General features: G+C 51.7%; 1 protein-coding gene across 1 annotated transcript in view; it reads right to left on the bottom strand.

Annotated features, from left to right (window-relative positions):
• Positions 1–11,223, bottom strand: part of Nkd1 (NKD inhibitor of WNT signaling pathway 1) — a 69,669-nt gene extending 58,446 nt beyond the window's left edge. The window contains exons 1-3 of the mRNA XM_051168603.1: positions 11,067–11,223; positions 10,907–10,939; positions 10,183–10,319 (exon numbers count right to left, since the gene is read on the bottom strand). Coding sequence (XP_051024560.1) covers positions 10,183–10,319; positions 10,907–10,939; positions 11,067–11,091 — 195 coding nt within the window. The 5' untranslated portion in view covers positions 11,092–11,223. The remainder of the gene's footprint in view (positions 1–10,182; positions 10,320–10,906; positions 10,940–11,066) is intronic.
• Between the last annotated feature and the right edge of the window lie 5,833 nt (positions 11,224–17,056).

Raw genomic sequence — 17,056 nt, 5'->3', positions numbered from 1 at the left:
ACCTGGGATGTAAGCCTAAGATGTCAGACTCTACAAACCCCAGTCACAACCTGTAGCCCAACACACAAACAACGGGCCTTTGGCAACAGCAGCCCATCCGCATCTCTACTGCACTTGCTGTCTGTCCTCCCATTGTCCTGCCACAGAAACAAGCCGTGGCTCTATCCTGTTTGCGGCCAAACCCAGCTTTTCCTGTCAAGCCGGCAGTTTTAGCTTAGGAGTGGGTCCTTCATCCACATAATAGAAGTGTCTTCATGCGGGAGGCACAGAGATCTCATGGGGAAGGGGAGGGGGTTTGGGGGATGCAGGCAATGCATTCAGCTTCATACTTCATCGGGCCTGCACGCATGTCACATCACCAACTCTCTGCACTCACAGGGCTCAGTTGGAAGCAAGCGCAAGCACAGGCCAAATCCAGCTATCTGCTCATCCATGGGAAGAGATCCCTAAAATTGTCTTAGTTGAATTGGATTTTGGAAACAAGCTCTCATATATAGCCCAAGCTGACCTCAAGCTCGTTATCCTCCTGTCTCAGCCTCCTGAGTGCTGGGATCAGATATGGATAACATTGTGACCACAATGTTTTAAATTCAGAAAATTCCACATAAAAATCCAGATATGTGGATTCTCTAAACCACCAGATGACAACCTCAGGACTATGCGTCCCCAGACACTAAGTGCTGGCCGGGCCTAAGTGGCACTGCCCTCTTGAGGCAGGGTGTGTGTTCAATCACAGGTGCCTTCCACCCAGCCTGCTACACCTATTAAGATGAATTCTCTGGCTTTGTTGGTTTCTGAGCTCAGTATCAGCATCCTACAAAGCCTACCCTCCCCCCTCCCCCCACCACCAACCCCCATCATGTGACTTCTCCAGTCGCACTTCCAGTCCCACCTTTGTCCCTGGGTTACAACTTAAAGAGCCCCATATGGGAGTCTTCCCAACCATGCTAGGACATGAATGGTACTACCACCCCATTTCCCAGACGTGAAAACTGAGGCAGACATCCTTCCTCGGGCACCAGAGCACATTTGCCCACTCCCTACCTTCTCAATGGTGTCCTAGGGAAGATGATCTCTGGGCACCGGTCCCCTAGGACTCCCTTGCCTGGTGGCCTCAATTCAGCCAAGAGAAGGACTGGGAAGCTAGAGAGGAAGTGAGATAGCTCTTCCCACCCTTTGCCACCCCCACACGAGGGCTCACACCTCAGTTGGCCACCATGCCTACAACCTCTCCTTGGTCACCCCTCACCTGTGCCATGGCAGCAGCTGGTACCAGACCACAGTTGTTTCAGCATCCAGCAGGCCTCTCCGGCCCTTGCTCGCAGTTCTAGGACCTCAGGGATCTTTGCATTTCAACTACAGACAATGCATCAGTTTCCCGCCACACTCACTGGTTGACTCAAAGGCCTGGCTTAGTGTCTGAAGTCTCGATGAGAAAGCGTGCAGGCAGAATTAGAACCCTCCACAGCCCCTGCTCACTCACATCCTATTCTATTTCTCCTGGCCCCTTGCCTGCCTGCAGCCTCCTCAGGGTCCCCTGGATGGTCCCCAGAGGACCAGGTGCTGTGCCCATCCCAATACAGGCCTGTGGATCCCCAGAGAGCCCGTGAAACGTTCTGTCACGCAACTCCTCTTCATCTTCCAAAGAGTTTATATAACACAGAGCCCATTCCCACATGCTTCCTCCTTCACCGGACAGATAACAGGCTCCTCTTATCGCATTGACCTCAAACAAGGCTCCCTCAAGTTTTTCCCTCTGCACAGGGGCTGGCTAGGATGCCTTGTGCTTTAAATCCCAGCACTCAGCAGGCAGGGGCAGGCAGATCTCTGTGAGTATGAGGCTAACCTAGTATACACAGGCGGTGACCAGGCCAGCCATGACTTCGACCCGTATCTCCCACAACTATGTTCTGTGGCTCCCCACCTGACACTTCTCAAACATTCCCTCCTCTGCTCCTGTCCCCCACTCACCTCTGGTGCTTAGCTTAAACCTCTGAGGACAGATACCTCTGACCCCAGCAGTTCCTGTTCTAGACTCGGGGCCTCCAGGGTGTGCCCTGACCCTTCCTTTACTATCTTTGCTGCTCGACATCTACCTTCCAAGTGTGAGCTACCCTAACTTACAGACACTGTGCAGAGACCCAGACTACAGCATCCATGCATAGAAAATGCAGCTGCATTTTTAAAAGCCCACAGTCCAGCATCTGCATAGCAAGTGCAGCTGCATTTTAAAAGAATACAGTTATATCCTTTGTTGTCTCCAGGGGACCAGTATAGAGGACCCCCATCCCCCCCATCCTCACCAATGAGTATCAAAATTTACTGCTCAAGTCCCTTATATAACAAGGGACCAGACCTGTATATATAACCTGCACACTTTCCTGTTTACTTATATCAACTCCACATTGCATATAATAACTAATGTGGTAGTTTGAATGAGAATGGTCGCCATAGGTTCATATGCTTGGTCGTCAGTTGATGGAACTGTTTGGAAAGGATTAGGAGGCGTGGCCTTGTTAGAGGGAGGAGGTGTGTCACTGGGCTTTAAAGACTCACGCCATGTTGAGTTAGCTTTCTCTACTTCTTATTTGTGGATCAAGATGTGAGCCCTCGGCTGCTCCTGATGCCATGCCCTTGCTCCACCATCATGGACTCTAATTCTCCAAAACCATAAGCCCGAATTATAAGTTGCCTTGGCCATGCATGATACCTTATCACAGCATAATAAAATGCTATATAGTCATCAGAGTGTCTTGTTTGAAGAATGATAACAAGGGATTAAAAAAAAGCCTGATCAGCTGAGATGCACTGTTTTAAAATATTTTCAGTTTTCAGTTCACGCAGGGTTGACTCCATAATGTATCACAGTAAGTGGACTTACTTCTGGAGTACAAAGAAGTTGAACACTAGGGAGCTTAGTGATACGGATTACTATACAAATAATACATCAGCCAGGTATGGTGGCACTCACTGTAATTTCAGTAATCAAGAAGTTGAGGCAGGAGGAGGATGATTTCCAGGCCAGTCTGGCCTACACAGCAAGATCCTGTCATAGAACACCACCAGAAACCCAAATCACATGCCACACCAATAGAGTGACCCATCCTGTTGACTTGCCAACAACATCTGATAAAACTGAATGATCATCCCTAACTTAATAAATCTTAGAAAGCCAGGAGGCAAAGCAACTAAACAAATGACACACACGACACCTCGCTGTTACTAAACAGACACTCTCACTGTCTTCTGAGGCAAGAGCAAGCTGTCCCTCGGGGTCCACAGCAGCCTGAGCTGAAGGAATCGCCAACACGTAGAACGGACAACCACCCAGATTGGCTCTGAGCCTCAGGGCATCCTGTACCTTTTACTGAGGCATCTGCCCAACTTATGTTTTATTATTTGCATTTTAAAACAGTTGTCTTCTACCAGGCTGTGAGCCTCATGAAAATGACTTATGGTCAGTAGACTGAGCAGATATGCACTCCACATCTACTGCAGACACACAAATAGCGGGACAGAGGCACATACTAAATTAGAATGACATCATCGTACTTCTCAGCTGGAGGGGCCAAAGTTCAGGGGTGGGAAAGGCCCTTTAGTTGATGTCATGGGATGTGGCAAAGCCCACCTTATCCTGGGGCCCTCTAATAGCCACCAGCCACACACAGGGCCGCGTGCCATAGCCAATGTGGCTCAACAAGCCAGAACAGTGACGCCCAAACTAATTCCTCAGGGCCGCTAAGCAAACATGGCCTTGGACAGGCCCCTCGGACAGAGCCACACTGGCTGGCCAGAGTTCCTGCGTGCCCTGCCGAAGCTGAAGATGACTTCAGCTGAGGGGCCTACAGCTTCCCTCCTGAGCCCTGTGGCTGGTGCCCACATGGATAAACATCCCTCTAGGCTTGCCCGGGCACCTATCAAAGAATTACTTATGCCTCTGGAAGTGCGTGTTTAGAAAAGGCTCCCCCACCCACCTGGGCTTGGCAGGGTGCGGCCTGGCTGGACTCTCGGGCTACCCTTTACAGAGGGCAACCCTTCATAGAGTCAGCATGCCTCTCCTCTGCTCCGTCCTGAGAGCTTGCCCCTGCCCATGAAGAGAGGCCGAGGCAGCTTCCCAGGATAAACGGAGCATGGTGACATCAAAGCCCAGCTCCCAGGACCAACAAGTGAGGCCTTCAACCCTCTCAGGCCTTTTCGTCCAAGCTGTGGTGGGGCTCCTACCTCACATTCTCTGACAGGAGGGCAGATATTTGGTCTGTGAGGAACTAGACTCTTTTCCTTTTTCAGGAAGGGAGGCCTATGGAAGAAGCAAGGGGAGGAAAGGAGAATGTCTGTGAGAGGCAAGAGGAACATGGGAGCCAGCAAGAAAGGCCGGCCGCAGGAAGCGCCTGGATCCAACAAGCAGCCAAAAAGATCTCAAAGTCTGTATAGCTAAGCAGAGTGTAAATTCATAGCCCTGGGCCCATCATGTGCTCCGCCCCTGACTCTGGGTCCCTCTGCACAGATATAGGCCTTATGTTGAGTCTGGGAGGCCTGAGCTAGAGAATTCTTCCCTCAGGTCAGCCTTGTTGTATTCCATGACACAGTGCACTCTCTGGGGTTGGCTGTCAACAGCCTCTTTCCCCAAAGCCCTTGAGGTAACCTTCTCTGTCTTCTGGCAACCAGTGTCATCCCTCAGTTCCCTACACACCCAGCTGAGCTCCCAACCCTCAAGCTGACTTTCACTTCTACCTACAATCTGGCTCCAGAAGCCACCAGCCCATTTGACAGCTGGGCAATGATGACCCATCCACAAACTACAGGTTAGTAAATTCCAAGGAATACGCAGGCAGCCTCACACACCTGTCCCTGGACAGATAGCACAAGCGGGCCAAGAGCTGCTCACTTGCAGGGCTTTCCACGACTGAGTCCCAGGGACGCTTCTAGTCTCCACCAGCTACCAAGCCACAGTCCCTTCATAACCACTTGGCCTGTCTACCACACCCTGACCCATCCTCCAGGGACAACAGTGAAACCTTCCCAGGGTGCAGGCCGCCCCTTCCCCTACAGCCCCCTGGCAGTCTTCCAGCCCTCTACTTGTTCACTTGCTGGCTTTTTGCTCTCCTGCATTAGAATGGGCAAGGACCACGTCTCTTTCCACTGTATCCCAGTGTCTGATGCTATGGGAATTATTAATGATTGATTGAAGTAATTGAGTGCCTATTAAAAAAAAAAAAAGGCTTGGTTCTATAATTCCACTAAGGACAGTGGACTTGGGAGAGATGAAACCTGGGGTCAGGAATAAAGAGTTTAAAAAGTTGGCTGGGAGGAAGGAGGCAGCAGCAAGGACGATGACCAAGTTTTCTTTCTTCGTTCATACACAGCGAGTGCCTGTTACATACCTCAGGAAAGAGGTATGCATTTGGTAGCTTTTTGTTGTTGACAGTTCAACTTTGGCCATTTTAAGTGTCCAAAGAGACAGGTGGTCACTGACAGGAGAAGTGAGCATAAGCAAGGACATTCTCACCATCCCATCTCCTCTTCTCCTCCTCCCATTAGGCAAGGAAGTAACAGACCTCAATTCTACTCCTGGCCACACGTATGAGACACTGTCTGGATTGTGACTGGAGAGACACACACACCCTGGCTTCTAGGAACAGACGGCACATATAGCCTGCCTCAAGTAGACCCGGTCTCCTTTTTAAAGAAGTTTCAAAGGGAGAAAAGGTACTAGTTCAAAGTGCCCCCAAGAAGTCCCATCATGAAGATGTACCCCAACAGCAGGGGATGGATGACACACCCACTTGGAAAGACCCAGACCAGGAGCAACCTGCAGGGATGTCTGGCTCAGGCTTTCGAAGCTACTCCTTGCTGGCTCCCAGGTACATAAAGCTCTCAGAGGTGTGAATTTGGGACTGGGTGCCATCAACTGAGGCACTGGACCACTCAAACATGCCTGTGAGTGAAGGCACCAGGCCTCTCCCCTGAAACCCCTGCCTGTCTCAAAGCAAATCATCTTTTAATTCTGAAACACCAAGTATTTAATTTATGCTCTACCTCAAATGTCAAGTCCACCTCCCAACACATAGCTTTGAAACCACGTAAGGAGGGCTAACACTTTCCATATGGCGAAGACATGGGGCCTTTTAATTGTGCCAACTGGTATCATTCAAGGGTAATTCCCCTGGAATCCAGGATTCAGGCAACAGCTGGGCCAGGCCCCAGTCTCATCACACAGCCCCACCTGGCCCCACGCAGCAGGCCTGCACCCTCCTAATCTTCCCCAAATATCAAAATGTGCTAGGTGCCCCTCATCAAATTACCAAAGTGCCTGGCAGCTGCCTTTGATCTACAGGGGCTTGCCTGCCCCCCAGCCCCAGGCCTAGTTCTGCAAGCAGTTTTGCTATAAAAGTATCAAAAGGATCATGGTGCAAGGGGTAAAGGTTGTTTGAAGCCTGGTTACACACAGCCACAGATGCATGTGTGGCCGCGCTCACAGCGTGGACATAGGTAAGTTGTCGTCCCTCATGTCTGAGTCCGCTGCCCCGCCTACCTAGGGTGCTTCATCAGCCAGCCACTGATCACCTAACATTTCCACCTTCTCTTACCGCCCACTGCATTGTTTGTACTGTCTTTTGGAGATAAGTGTGTCGTTTGCCTCTAATTCTGCTCAGGACATGAGAGTCGGCATGTATTTGGCTCAGTCCATTGCCCGTCTGCACAGTGCATGTATGTCTCCTGTCACTCATCACTTCTCTCCTTCGAGCTTATCCTCCCTTGTGCCTCATCAAGCATCCGTGGAAAAGCAAAAGCCCAGACCTTAGCCTGGGTCCCACCAGATGGGACAGGGAGAAGAGCACACACACACAAAAATTTACCAGGATCCCTACATAAAGGCCAACTCTCAACCCAGGTTCCCCACCCCACCCCACCCCCTTTTTTTTCAAGGTTTATCTACGACAATTCTGCCATGGATGAGAATATTATTGTGTCCATTTTACAGATGTGCTAATCGAGATACACAAAGTTGAAGTGGCTTGCAGAAGGTGACAAGCTACTGTGCAGAGCCTGGCCTCATTCACTTCTGTATGTAGGGTTGGCAGGGGTGGGGTGGGGTGGGGGGAGGTAGGCTGCGTTTAGTGCCTGCGGCCACCCTCACACCCTATGGCTATGCATGGGACTGGGATCCTGTCACAGACACAGAGCACCACGGCCCCCTATGCTTCTTCCTACCCTGCAACCAGCTCGTGTGGACAGGGTGGCAACTGTCTGTGAGCCCCTCTCTGGAAACAACACAATGCTGGGCGCCTCCCCCTCCCTCAAGGGAGCATGGGAGCAAGGGAGGACAACTCAGTGTACACCAGCTGGCTGCAACTCCACGGGGTTATGAGGAGATTAAGGTAGTAGAAGCAATGTGCTTGGCATATACAGGCACTCTGACAATAGTAGCTCTCACAGCCATAATCATGTTGTCAGTTGGGTAAGCAAGTACTGTGTCCCCAGCCACTTCAGTGACAGGTAGAGTAGTAGACACAGAGGCCTTCCCCAAGATAGGCCTGGCACTGGCTACAGGAAACTGCCAGGCCTGGAAGCCAGCAGACTGCTGCAGTCCACACCCCTCTATATCCTGGTGATATCATGGAAGGACCCTGCCTGCCACCCCTCCCATGCCAGTGGGATGGTGTGGGGGGAGGGATGACAGGACTTAAATGTGGCGCATCGCTGGCCTGTCCAGCACTCTCCATGTCCCCATCATGTCCCCATTCATCCTTACACTCCCAGCTATGACCACTTGAACTCAGTACCACCACCACCACCACCACTACTCCCGCAATATTAACTTTGAGCTCGCCTACCGCTTTCAACTTTGATTCATCCTAAGTGATATAACATCCATGAAATCATGTGTTTGATGTCCTAGTTATTTTTCAATGATTAAAAAAGATAGATACCTATAAAGATTAAAGGTATTTCCTCTAAAGACCACCTGAACTGCTTCACAGGCTACTCCCAGCACAGCCCCACACTATGGCTCAGGCTTTTCCTTTCCTAGACTTGATGCATGACTCCACCTCTGTGGCCCCCACAGGTTGGAACCTGGGCACCCAGGTCTGTTATTAAGATCGACTCCCAAGGGAGCAGAGACCTCCCTCCCCACGCCCCACCCCCCACATCTTTGATGGCTAGGCCCACCCTCTAACTATCCAACACATGTCACACGGATGGCTCTATGCCTCACATCTTCAAAAGGACTTTGAACAAATATTAATAACCCCTCCTTTTCAGAGAGGGGGGAGCGTGAGGCAGGAAGGCGAGCAAGCGCCATCCATCCCATGCTGTCCTCAGCTGGGGGAAGAAACCAGGCAACAAAATTCCATGACTTCAGCAAAGCCACAGGCTTAAGCAGGGGCCCCCTCCTCCTCCTTCATTTCCCCCAATGGCAACTTTTACTGGCTTGCATTCCTCTTGCTGGGAACACTACTATTTAATTAAAAACGACAGACTTTTGTTTTCCTCTCCTTCTTTCCCCTCCCTCCCCTCCCATCCTCCCAGCCTGGATGCCAAGGAGACCCACCAAAAACATGCGGGTAACATTTGTTATGGCTTTGAAGATAAAAGTCAATTGAAGCAAGCCCTCGCTGTATTTCAAGTTTCCCCTCTAGCATGGAGTAAAAGCTGCCTGGCAGTTTAGGGGGGGAAAAAAGAGAGAGAGAGGAAGGGAGGGAGGGAGGGAGGGAGGGAGGGAGGAGAGAGACAGAGGAAAGAGACAGGGCCTAAATAAATGTCATTCTGCAGGAATACTTTATGAAAATAAACAGGCTGGAAAAAAAACAAAACTTGATTAATGGAAATCCTCTCTGTTGGCCTGTATTGGGTTGCAAACGCATCTGTTCATATGTCTAAATTGGATTGTTTTCATTGGTCCCTTCAATAAATAAGGTACATCAAAAGCTGGGATGGTGGGGGAAGGAGAAGTTTGTGGTTCTGTTAAAGTCTCTAAGTGCAGCCACCCACCCTGCCCAGTTTTGACCTTTCTACTAGTGTCTGTCAGAGCTCCAATTCCAGGCAGCCAGCAAACTAGAGGGCCAGGGAAGAGAAAGCGCGAGCCACTTAGCGGAGGGAGAGAAGGAACTCATCCCAGAGAAAGAGAGAACCTTTGAGAGCATTTAATACACACACACACACACACACACACACACACACACACACACACCTCCCCACAATGCTGCTGCGAGGTGCCAACACACACACACACACACACACACACACACACACACACACCTGAAAACTCCACCAGCCTCACCCAACGAACAAGACCAAAGAACTAACTAGACCCAAGGCTTGGTCTGTTCCCCTTCTAAGTAAAAAAAAAAAAAAAAAAAAAATTAAATGTCACATCAAAAAGTTGATTCATCCTTTGATCCTCAGCTTGCAAGAGTTCCACACAGACCATCTGAAAGCCCCGTGCAGGAGTTCTGGAGCTCACAGGACATCTATGAACACCAGTCCCAGGCCAGGTGCAGGGGCTGGAGTCACGCACTTCCCCCATCCTACTTGCCCCTGCAGAACTCTAGACTCAAGAACCCCTTGGGTGAAGAAAGAGGGTATACCCAGACCACTATACATAGGCGCGCGTTCTCGTCCCCCGCCCCTCTATCTCAGGGCCAACCACACTAGGGAGACAGACATGTTTCGGTGCCTCCAAACTCTACAGTCTGATGGCAGATGGCACTGATGAATGCCACAGACACAGTTGGAGGTGGCCACTGATCCTGAACCCACAGAGCTCTGCCCTCTACCCAGTCTTTCCTCTCTCTGGTCCTAGTCCCTGCAGAAAAGCTGGCCACAAAAGCAAAGCAGAGCAGCCCCCACCCCCCACCCCACCCCTCCCTTCACAACAAAGCATAGCTTCTCCACCCACTGGACCTGTACCACCTCCTCCCTGGCGCTTCCTCCCCAAGCAACCCTCTGTGCCCAGCTGGGCAGGAGATTGGTGCCAACCTGATCAACAAGGGTTCCCCCAAAGCATGGGGCACAGGTAGTGCTGCTGGGAAACACGGTGGCTGAGAAGGGATTTTTTTTTTTTTTTTTTTTGAAGCTGGACAATGTGCCAGCAGGATGTTAAAAGTTGGAGGAAGGGAATCCTCAGACGCTCTCCAAGACTGAAAAGGGTGAAAGGGTGGAACAGAGTGGGGGCCATACCCGGGTGCCTCGACCAATAGTGCCTGCCAATCTCAGCTGTCGGGGTCCAGAGATGCTGCTGCCTGGACAGCGCTGCCTCCCGATGCACTCCTCGATGCCTTTCCTGGCCCAAGCAGCACTCACAGCAAAGCTGTCACCTGAGGCGGGAAGAACGCGAAGACCTTGAGTCTGGAGCCCACCCCCACCCCCGCCCCCAGCTGGCAAAAAGTTACCAGAGAGTGAAGGGAAGGAGACAGGGCACAGCCCCCCAGAGAGTAAAGGCTTGGCAGGAGGGTCAAGCGCAGGACGGGGCAGAATCCTAAAGCAGGAAGTAGCCAAAAGGGGGCTCGGCAAGTGCAAGCAGGATTCAGACGGTGAAAGGGAGTACCCTGACTGAAGGAGTTCGGGGATCAGAGGAAGAAGGAGCGCAGGAGGCAGGGACTGCCGAGAGTCAGGGTCAGGGGAGAGGGTGCAATGGGCGCAGAGACCAAGTTCTCCTGAGAAGGGGCTGGAGGCCATAGGAAGGCGCAAGATCTGAAGGGAAGACGCCTCCAAAGTGGAGGGCGTTGGGGTCAGCAGTGGGAGCCCTGGGTTGCGGGAAACGGGTAGGAGGGACAGAGGGGCCCCCAAAGAGCGCTCCCGGGGCGGGGCTGGGGGCTGGAGCAGCCCTGGTAATGAGATCCAGCGGCTGGGTTAGCCGCGCCGCCTCCCTCGCGCCCCCCGGGCCAGTGGCCCGCGCGCCTACCTTCCGGGCTCTCCCTGCGCTTGCACACGGCGGCTGTGGGCACATCGCGCGCGGCGGCGGCGGCGGCGGCGGCGGCGGGAGCCGGAAAGAAAGGAGAGGGAGAGTTAGCACCAGCGGGAGGATGCGGGGCCGCGGCCGGCGCGCGGGCGGGGACACTGACCCGGCTTCGAGTGAAGTTTCCCCATGCTGGGGCCCGGCGGCGGGGCGTCCTAAGCCATGCGTCCTGTCGCCGACCCCGCGCCAGCCTCGCTCGCCTCCTCCTCACAGTCCGCGCGCCGAGCGCAGCCCCAGGCGGCGCTGGGACGCGCTCCTGCCGCCGTCGCCGCGGCCGGACTGACGCCCGGACGCGCCGAGCCCCTTGCCCGCCGCCGCGGCCCCGCGCCTCCCCAAGCGCCCATTGGCCAGCAGCGGCCCATCAAAGGCGAGGCGGGCACGGCGGGGCGGGTGGAGGCGGGGCCTGCCGAGGGGCGGGCCCGAGGAGGGCGTGGTCTGTGGGCGGGGACAGGGGTGCGGCCTTGGTGAGGAGGGGCTTTGGCTGTGCTCGGCCCCAAGCCCCCGCCGCGGACCTAGGGGCGGGAGTGTGGACCAGGCGGAGGCTCTGGACGCCGGGTGGTGGAGCAGCGCTGCCCTCGCTGGTGGCAATGAGTCTTCTCTGCACAGTGGGACTCGATGGCATGAGTTCACAGGTGGGGAAACTGAGGTCACGACTGGCGACCTCAACTGCCCTGGTGCACGTGTCTACTGCTCTCCCTTCCCAGACCTCCAGCGCCCAGTTTTCTGCAGAAGGTGGTCCCTGTTTCTAGCTGCGTGTCCTTTTCTTTGACTCATCTAGGTTTTGGGTTTGGGGGACAGGGGTGTTGTTTTTTGTTTTTTGATTTTATTTTTTTCATTTGAGAGTCCGGTAGAAATCAACATGGCACCCTCCGGCAAGTGCGGGTTCAGCCCACTGCGTTAACCACAAATGTCTAGAAGCCCCGAGCTGTCCCCCCAGTCCTTGCAACTCTTCGCCCGTGGGCTCCTGAGTGCCCAACTGGGGATGGGGCGAGCTGCCAAGCTGTGAGGCTAGGAGCGGTGAACCGCCTGGTCTTTGATCTTTTTTAGTTTCCGTTTCCCCCACCCCCCACCCCCCCTGTAGTTCTCCAGACCCCAAGGGCCTGTTTGTTTTGTCTGGGGAGGTCTCTGCAAAGGGGAGGGCGACTCGAAGGCTTCCCACCCCACCTTTGTGGTCTTCAGAATGCTGTCTGTGCTGGTCATACCGGTGCCCTGCGCTAAGCTCATCCTGATATCTGGCAGCCTGGGCGTGGGAAAGAATCACTTCTGCTCTAAGAGCTATTGCAAGCCCCAGTTTTTTGATCTGTACAATGGAGACTTAGTTCTTACACACACACACACACACACACACACACACACACCACACACACACACACACACACACACTCTCTCTCTCTCTCTCTCTCTCTCTCTCTCTCTCTCTCTCTCTCTCTCTCACTTTTTTTTTTTCACCTGCTCCCTGTGCAGCGCTACTCAGTAGAAACAGGTGAGCTACGTTGGTCATTTTAGACTTACAAGTAAGCACTTTGTGGGGAGGGCTCTGGGAATCAAACCCAAAGTACTAGGTGAAGCTAGGCAAGCAAGCACTCAGTTACTGAGCTATGCCCTCAGCCTGGGCACCACAATTCCTAAAAAGTTAAACAGGTGTGTCACCCATGTGGCTCAGCTGGTAAAGGCAGTTGCCACCAAGCCTGAGAATCTAAGTTCCATCCCCAGACTCCATACAGTGAAAGGAGAGGCCCACCTGCTGCAAAGTTGCCCCCCGCCCCATGGGTAGCATTCCTGTGTCCACGTACACACTCACATGCTAAATAAACAAATGTAATTTTTTTAATTAAAAAGAAAAGGGCAAAATTGGTTTGGCCCAACATAGCCAAAATAACATCAATACTTAATAAGTTGTCACATTCTTTGTTTTGCACTGTCTTTAAAGTCTGGTGTGCGTTTTACACTTGAAATGCATCTCAAACAGAAGAGCCACACCGCGAGTGACCTTTGCTTGTGGCTAGTGGCTACTGTGCTGTGAAACACAACTTTGAGCCTGTACCTGTCTCAAAAGTTAAAGGACAAAGGAACCCGGAGCTTCACAATTCTTCATTCCTCTTCGTGTTTGTACACCCTGTTTGGAGGAAATGAAAGCTAATCTAAGCACACACCTAAATCTCTTGCAGGATACAGCAAAATAATACTGTTGAGCTTTTGGGGTTTATGTTTGGTTTGAGTCAAGGGCTCACACTGTAGCCCAGGTTAGCCCAGAACTCACCTTCTAGCCCAGGCTGGTCTTGGAATTGCACCAATGCTCTGCGTACCAGGATTACAGGTGTGAGCCACCACACTTGGCCTGTTGTCAGTTGTATATGCCACATCTTTAGTGCCTGTTGTGTTTCTGTTCCTGTCACCCTCATAGTCACTCTTGATGTGGCCTTTTGTACTTGTAGAAAGGAAAGATCCTGTTAGGTAGGCTCAGAAAAGTGGTGTTGCTTGCCCAAGGAGTTACCCGTCACTCAGCTGATTCGTGACCTAGTTAAGAACCAATCTCAAACCGATCCTCTGCTGGCGCTCATTTTCACGACCCTGGGTTTCCAGCACATTCCCAGCATAACATCTGGAAAGAAAGAGTAAGTGCCAGCTGCATGGCAGGCATGGTTCGAGCACATCAAATATGCCTCTGAACAAAACGGACAGTGCCACTTTCACAGGCCTGCCCCCGATATGTCCTGGGTGGAAGACAGGTGCAAAACGGTACCCATGATGAGTGGCACACAGTGCAGAGGACAGAAGGCAGCTTACATCCAGGAAAGGGTTAACATTGTTCAATACAGCCAAGGAAGCTGCTAAACCCCTACCTGTGCCCAAGACACCCCCAGAATCACCTGGCCCAGATGTTTAGGGTAAGATGTAGAGCCTCTGAGCTATGAGGAAACAGAAGAGAAGACCCAGTGACTAGGAGAAAGTGGCCTCGGTCAGAGGTCCTGAGCTAACAAGGAGCATCCTGCAGAGCCCCAGCTATAGAAGTGAGTTCCTGTGGGGTCCCTGCTTGTCTGTCTCACCCACACCCACACCAGGGCCAGGGGCTTCGAAATCAAAGCAAAACTCTTCCTCACAGAGCTTAGAACGCTGGTTACTTCCTTAAACCTGTCATGGCTTTCTTCTTTCATGAGAAAACAGTATCCCCTCTGCCCCTTGGGAATGTCTCTTTGCAGTTCAAAAAGAGATAAAAGCAAGGACTAAAACTCTGTAGTTACCAGCTAGAGTCTTAAAGGAAGTAAATCCCAAGTGTCTGGCTAGACACAGAGGCCCCAGCAGGCGCCTGGGACTTTGCCGTTGTTGGACCCTCACCACTGCTACATACGCACACCTCTGACACTGGCATGAGAGAGCCAGAAAGTGGGCCACGGTGGGGACTGGATCACTGTCCAGCATTCACAGGGTGAAGTCCCTAGCTGCCGCCCACCTCGAGTGGCTCTTTGCCCTCTGCGGGCTCCCCCACCCCACCACTTGCTGTCTTTTTCTGTTTTAATAATTTATCTGGCCCATTTTCTTGGGCTGTATACTTACAGTGACACGTCTCTTTCTTTGAAGATTTCCCATCCTTTGGGGGAGGAGAACAGGAGAGGAAGGCCGTGAAGAGATAAGAGAAAGAGGTTAGAAGCTCCGCCTGTGTGGGGCTGCAGGTTTCCTGAGCCTGATTTGGGGAGATCTGTCAGATGAAGGGCTAGGAGGGTTGGTTTTTTCTTTTGTTTTTGTTTCTGGTTTTTTTCCCCCCCAAAAAAACTCCATTACCCTGGTTGGCTGCCCACATCCCAAGTTAAGCTATCTGATCTGGCTCCTGTCAAACACCACTTCCTAGGGTAAAAACCCTTGTTGGCCTTTCATACCAAAGACCCTCTCTCTAAACAGCTCTACATCTACCCCTCCATCCAGTTGGTACACTTTCATTTTTAATAAGGAGCTGCCTTCCCTCCTGAGACTCCTTGGTGTAGTCCCTAAACCCAGCTCCATTCACAACATGAGGCCTAAGGCCTGGTGTGAGTTGTAGTCCATAGGAAGTAGAAATGTGATCTGGAGACAGGCATACTGGCTCAGGTTTGTAATTCCAGCACTCAGGAGGCTAAGGCAGGGACACTGTGAGCTGGGGACCAGCCTGGGCTACAAAATGAGACTGTGATCAGGAAAAAGGATTAACTCCCAGCTCCTTCTGGCTCCTTGCAAGCGCCTACCTTTGTTGCATTTCCGTGTTCCCTGGGAAGCTAGGATTGCTAGAGCCTAGAGACCTGTTTGTAGAGTTGGTGGATGAGGGGTGTAACCCGGGAGGAAGGATGGAGATCTCAAATCCAACAGAGGATGAAACAAGCGTGGTAGCTGGAGGTTAAAAAAAAAAAAAAAAAAAAAGAGCACATCATTGGATGTGATGGAGAAGCCTGTCGGGTCTAGAGTGCAGTTGGAAGCTGTCACTTGCTTGAACCTATGCTGTAGCCTCTCTCCATTCCTCTAAACCCTGCGTGAACCCTCACCACATCCCTGAGCCAGTGGCACAGCTCATCGGTGGGGCACTATCACAGTATCACCCAGGGAGTCAGATGGCCAGAGGAAGGATTGGGAGGAAAACAGCCAGGAGCTACACAGCCCCAGTAGGGGCTCTTGAAAGTGCATGGGAGAAGATGCATAGGACAAGCGAGAGGCTGGAAGGGAGGTACCCATCTCCTCCAAATGCTGGCTGAATTGAACGTTGTGGTAGGAACTCTTCCTGGTCTAGAATGTTGTCCCAAGATGAGATCACAGGCATCCAGTGTCCCTCCGAGAAGTCCTCCAGTCGTTCTTTTACAAGAGAGAAATCTTTGGGGTTTTGTTCCTTTTCTGTCACATGCAACCAACACAGGCTTGGTCCCCACACCCTGTCTCCCCTGTCCATAACTTGGAAGGAGGGAGAGAGAAGATCAACAGTTCTTTTGTGTGTGTGTGTGTGTGTGTGTGTGTGTGTGTGTGTGTGTGTGTGTGTGCATTTAATGCATATGTGGTGCATGTGTGTGGTAGGGGATGTGCCGGTGTATGTGTACAGTGGGGGAGAATGTTGGGGGGGGTCGGTAAGTGACCTATGTGGGTGTCTTTCACAATCACTCGCTGCCCTATTTTTGAGACAGGAGGATCCCTCAGCGAACCTGAAGCTCACCAATTCTGCTAGACTACTGTGTGGTCAGCAAGCACCAGGGACCTACCTGTCTCCCCCTCAGTCAGCGTTGGGATTACAGGAGCGCATACCTTTGCAGCTTTTTCTCCCCGAAACATAGTTGCTGGTGATAGAAATGGGTCCCTAGTCTTGCATAGGAAGCACTTCACCAGCTGAGCTATCTCTCCCTAGCTCCATGAGTTCTTCTTTATCTGCAGGGCTAGTCAGGGCCTTCAATAAGCAGCCAGTTTTGCAACTCCTTAAGAAAAAGACTTCATAAACAGAGTTGTTTTGTTTTTTGTTTGTTTGTTTGTTTTGTTTTGGGTTTGGTTTTTGGCTTTTTGTTTGTTTGTTTTGTTTTTGTTTTGTTTTGTTTTGAGCTTGCCAGACCAAGGAACCCTTTGAGAAATATCAATGTAAGCAAGCATTCCCAGATCATGCTGGGCATGATAAATTCTAGATCTCCTTCTAGGTTCCACATCCCAGGCTAAACTGAGGGGGAAGGACTGGGTAAGGTTACTGGAGACAGAGCCAGTAGGGCATAGCGAAAGTTCATGGGGTCAAGAATCCATTCATGTCTAGCAGTGTTGTCTTGGGACATCCTTGATCACTAGAAAGCCTAGACACTTCCTCCATCTGAAGCTCTTGTGTTAGTACACGGGTATCTTAAGGGCTTGGCTTGGGGAGTGTATTAGGTTTTTTTTTTTTTAATTTCTATTGTTATGATAAAATACCATGACCAAGGCAACTTACAAAAAGGAAATTTGGGGCTCATACTTCCAGAGGGATAGGACTTCATGACCATCTTGGTGGAGAGCATGGCAGCAGGCAGGCAGACATGGTGCTAGCATCACAGCTGAGAGTTCACATCTTGTTCCCCCCCCAGGAAGGAGGCAGAGACAGCATATGGGAATGGGGGAAGGATTCTGAAG

The sequence above is a fragment of the Acomys russatus genome, chromosome 26, assembly GCF_903995435.1.
Source record: "Acomys russatus chromosome 26, mAcoRus1.1, whole genome shotgun sequence".
Lineage (NCBI taxonomy): Eukaryota > Metazoa > Chordata > Mammalia > Rodentia > Muridae > Acomys > Acomys russatus.
This window is presented reverse-complemented; position numbering and strand designations above follow the sequence as displayed.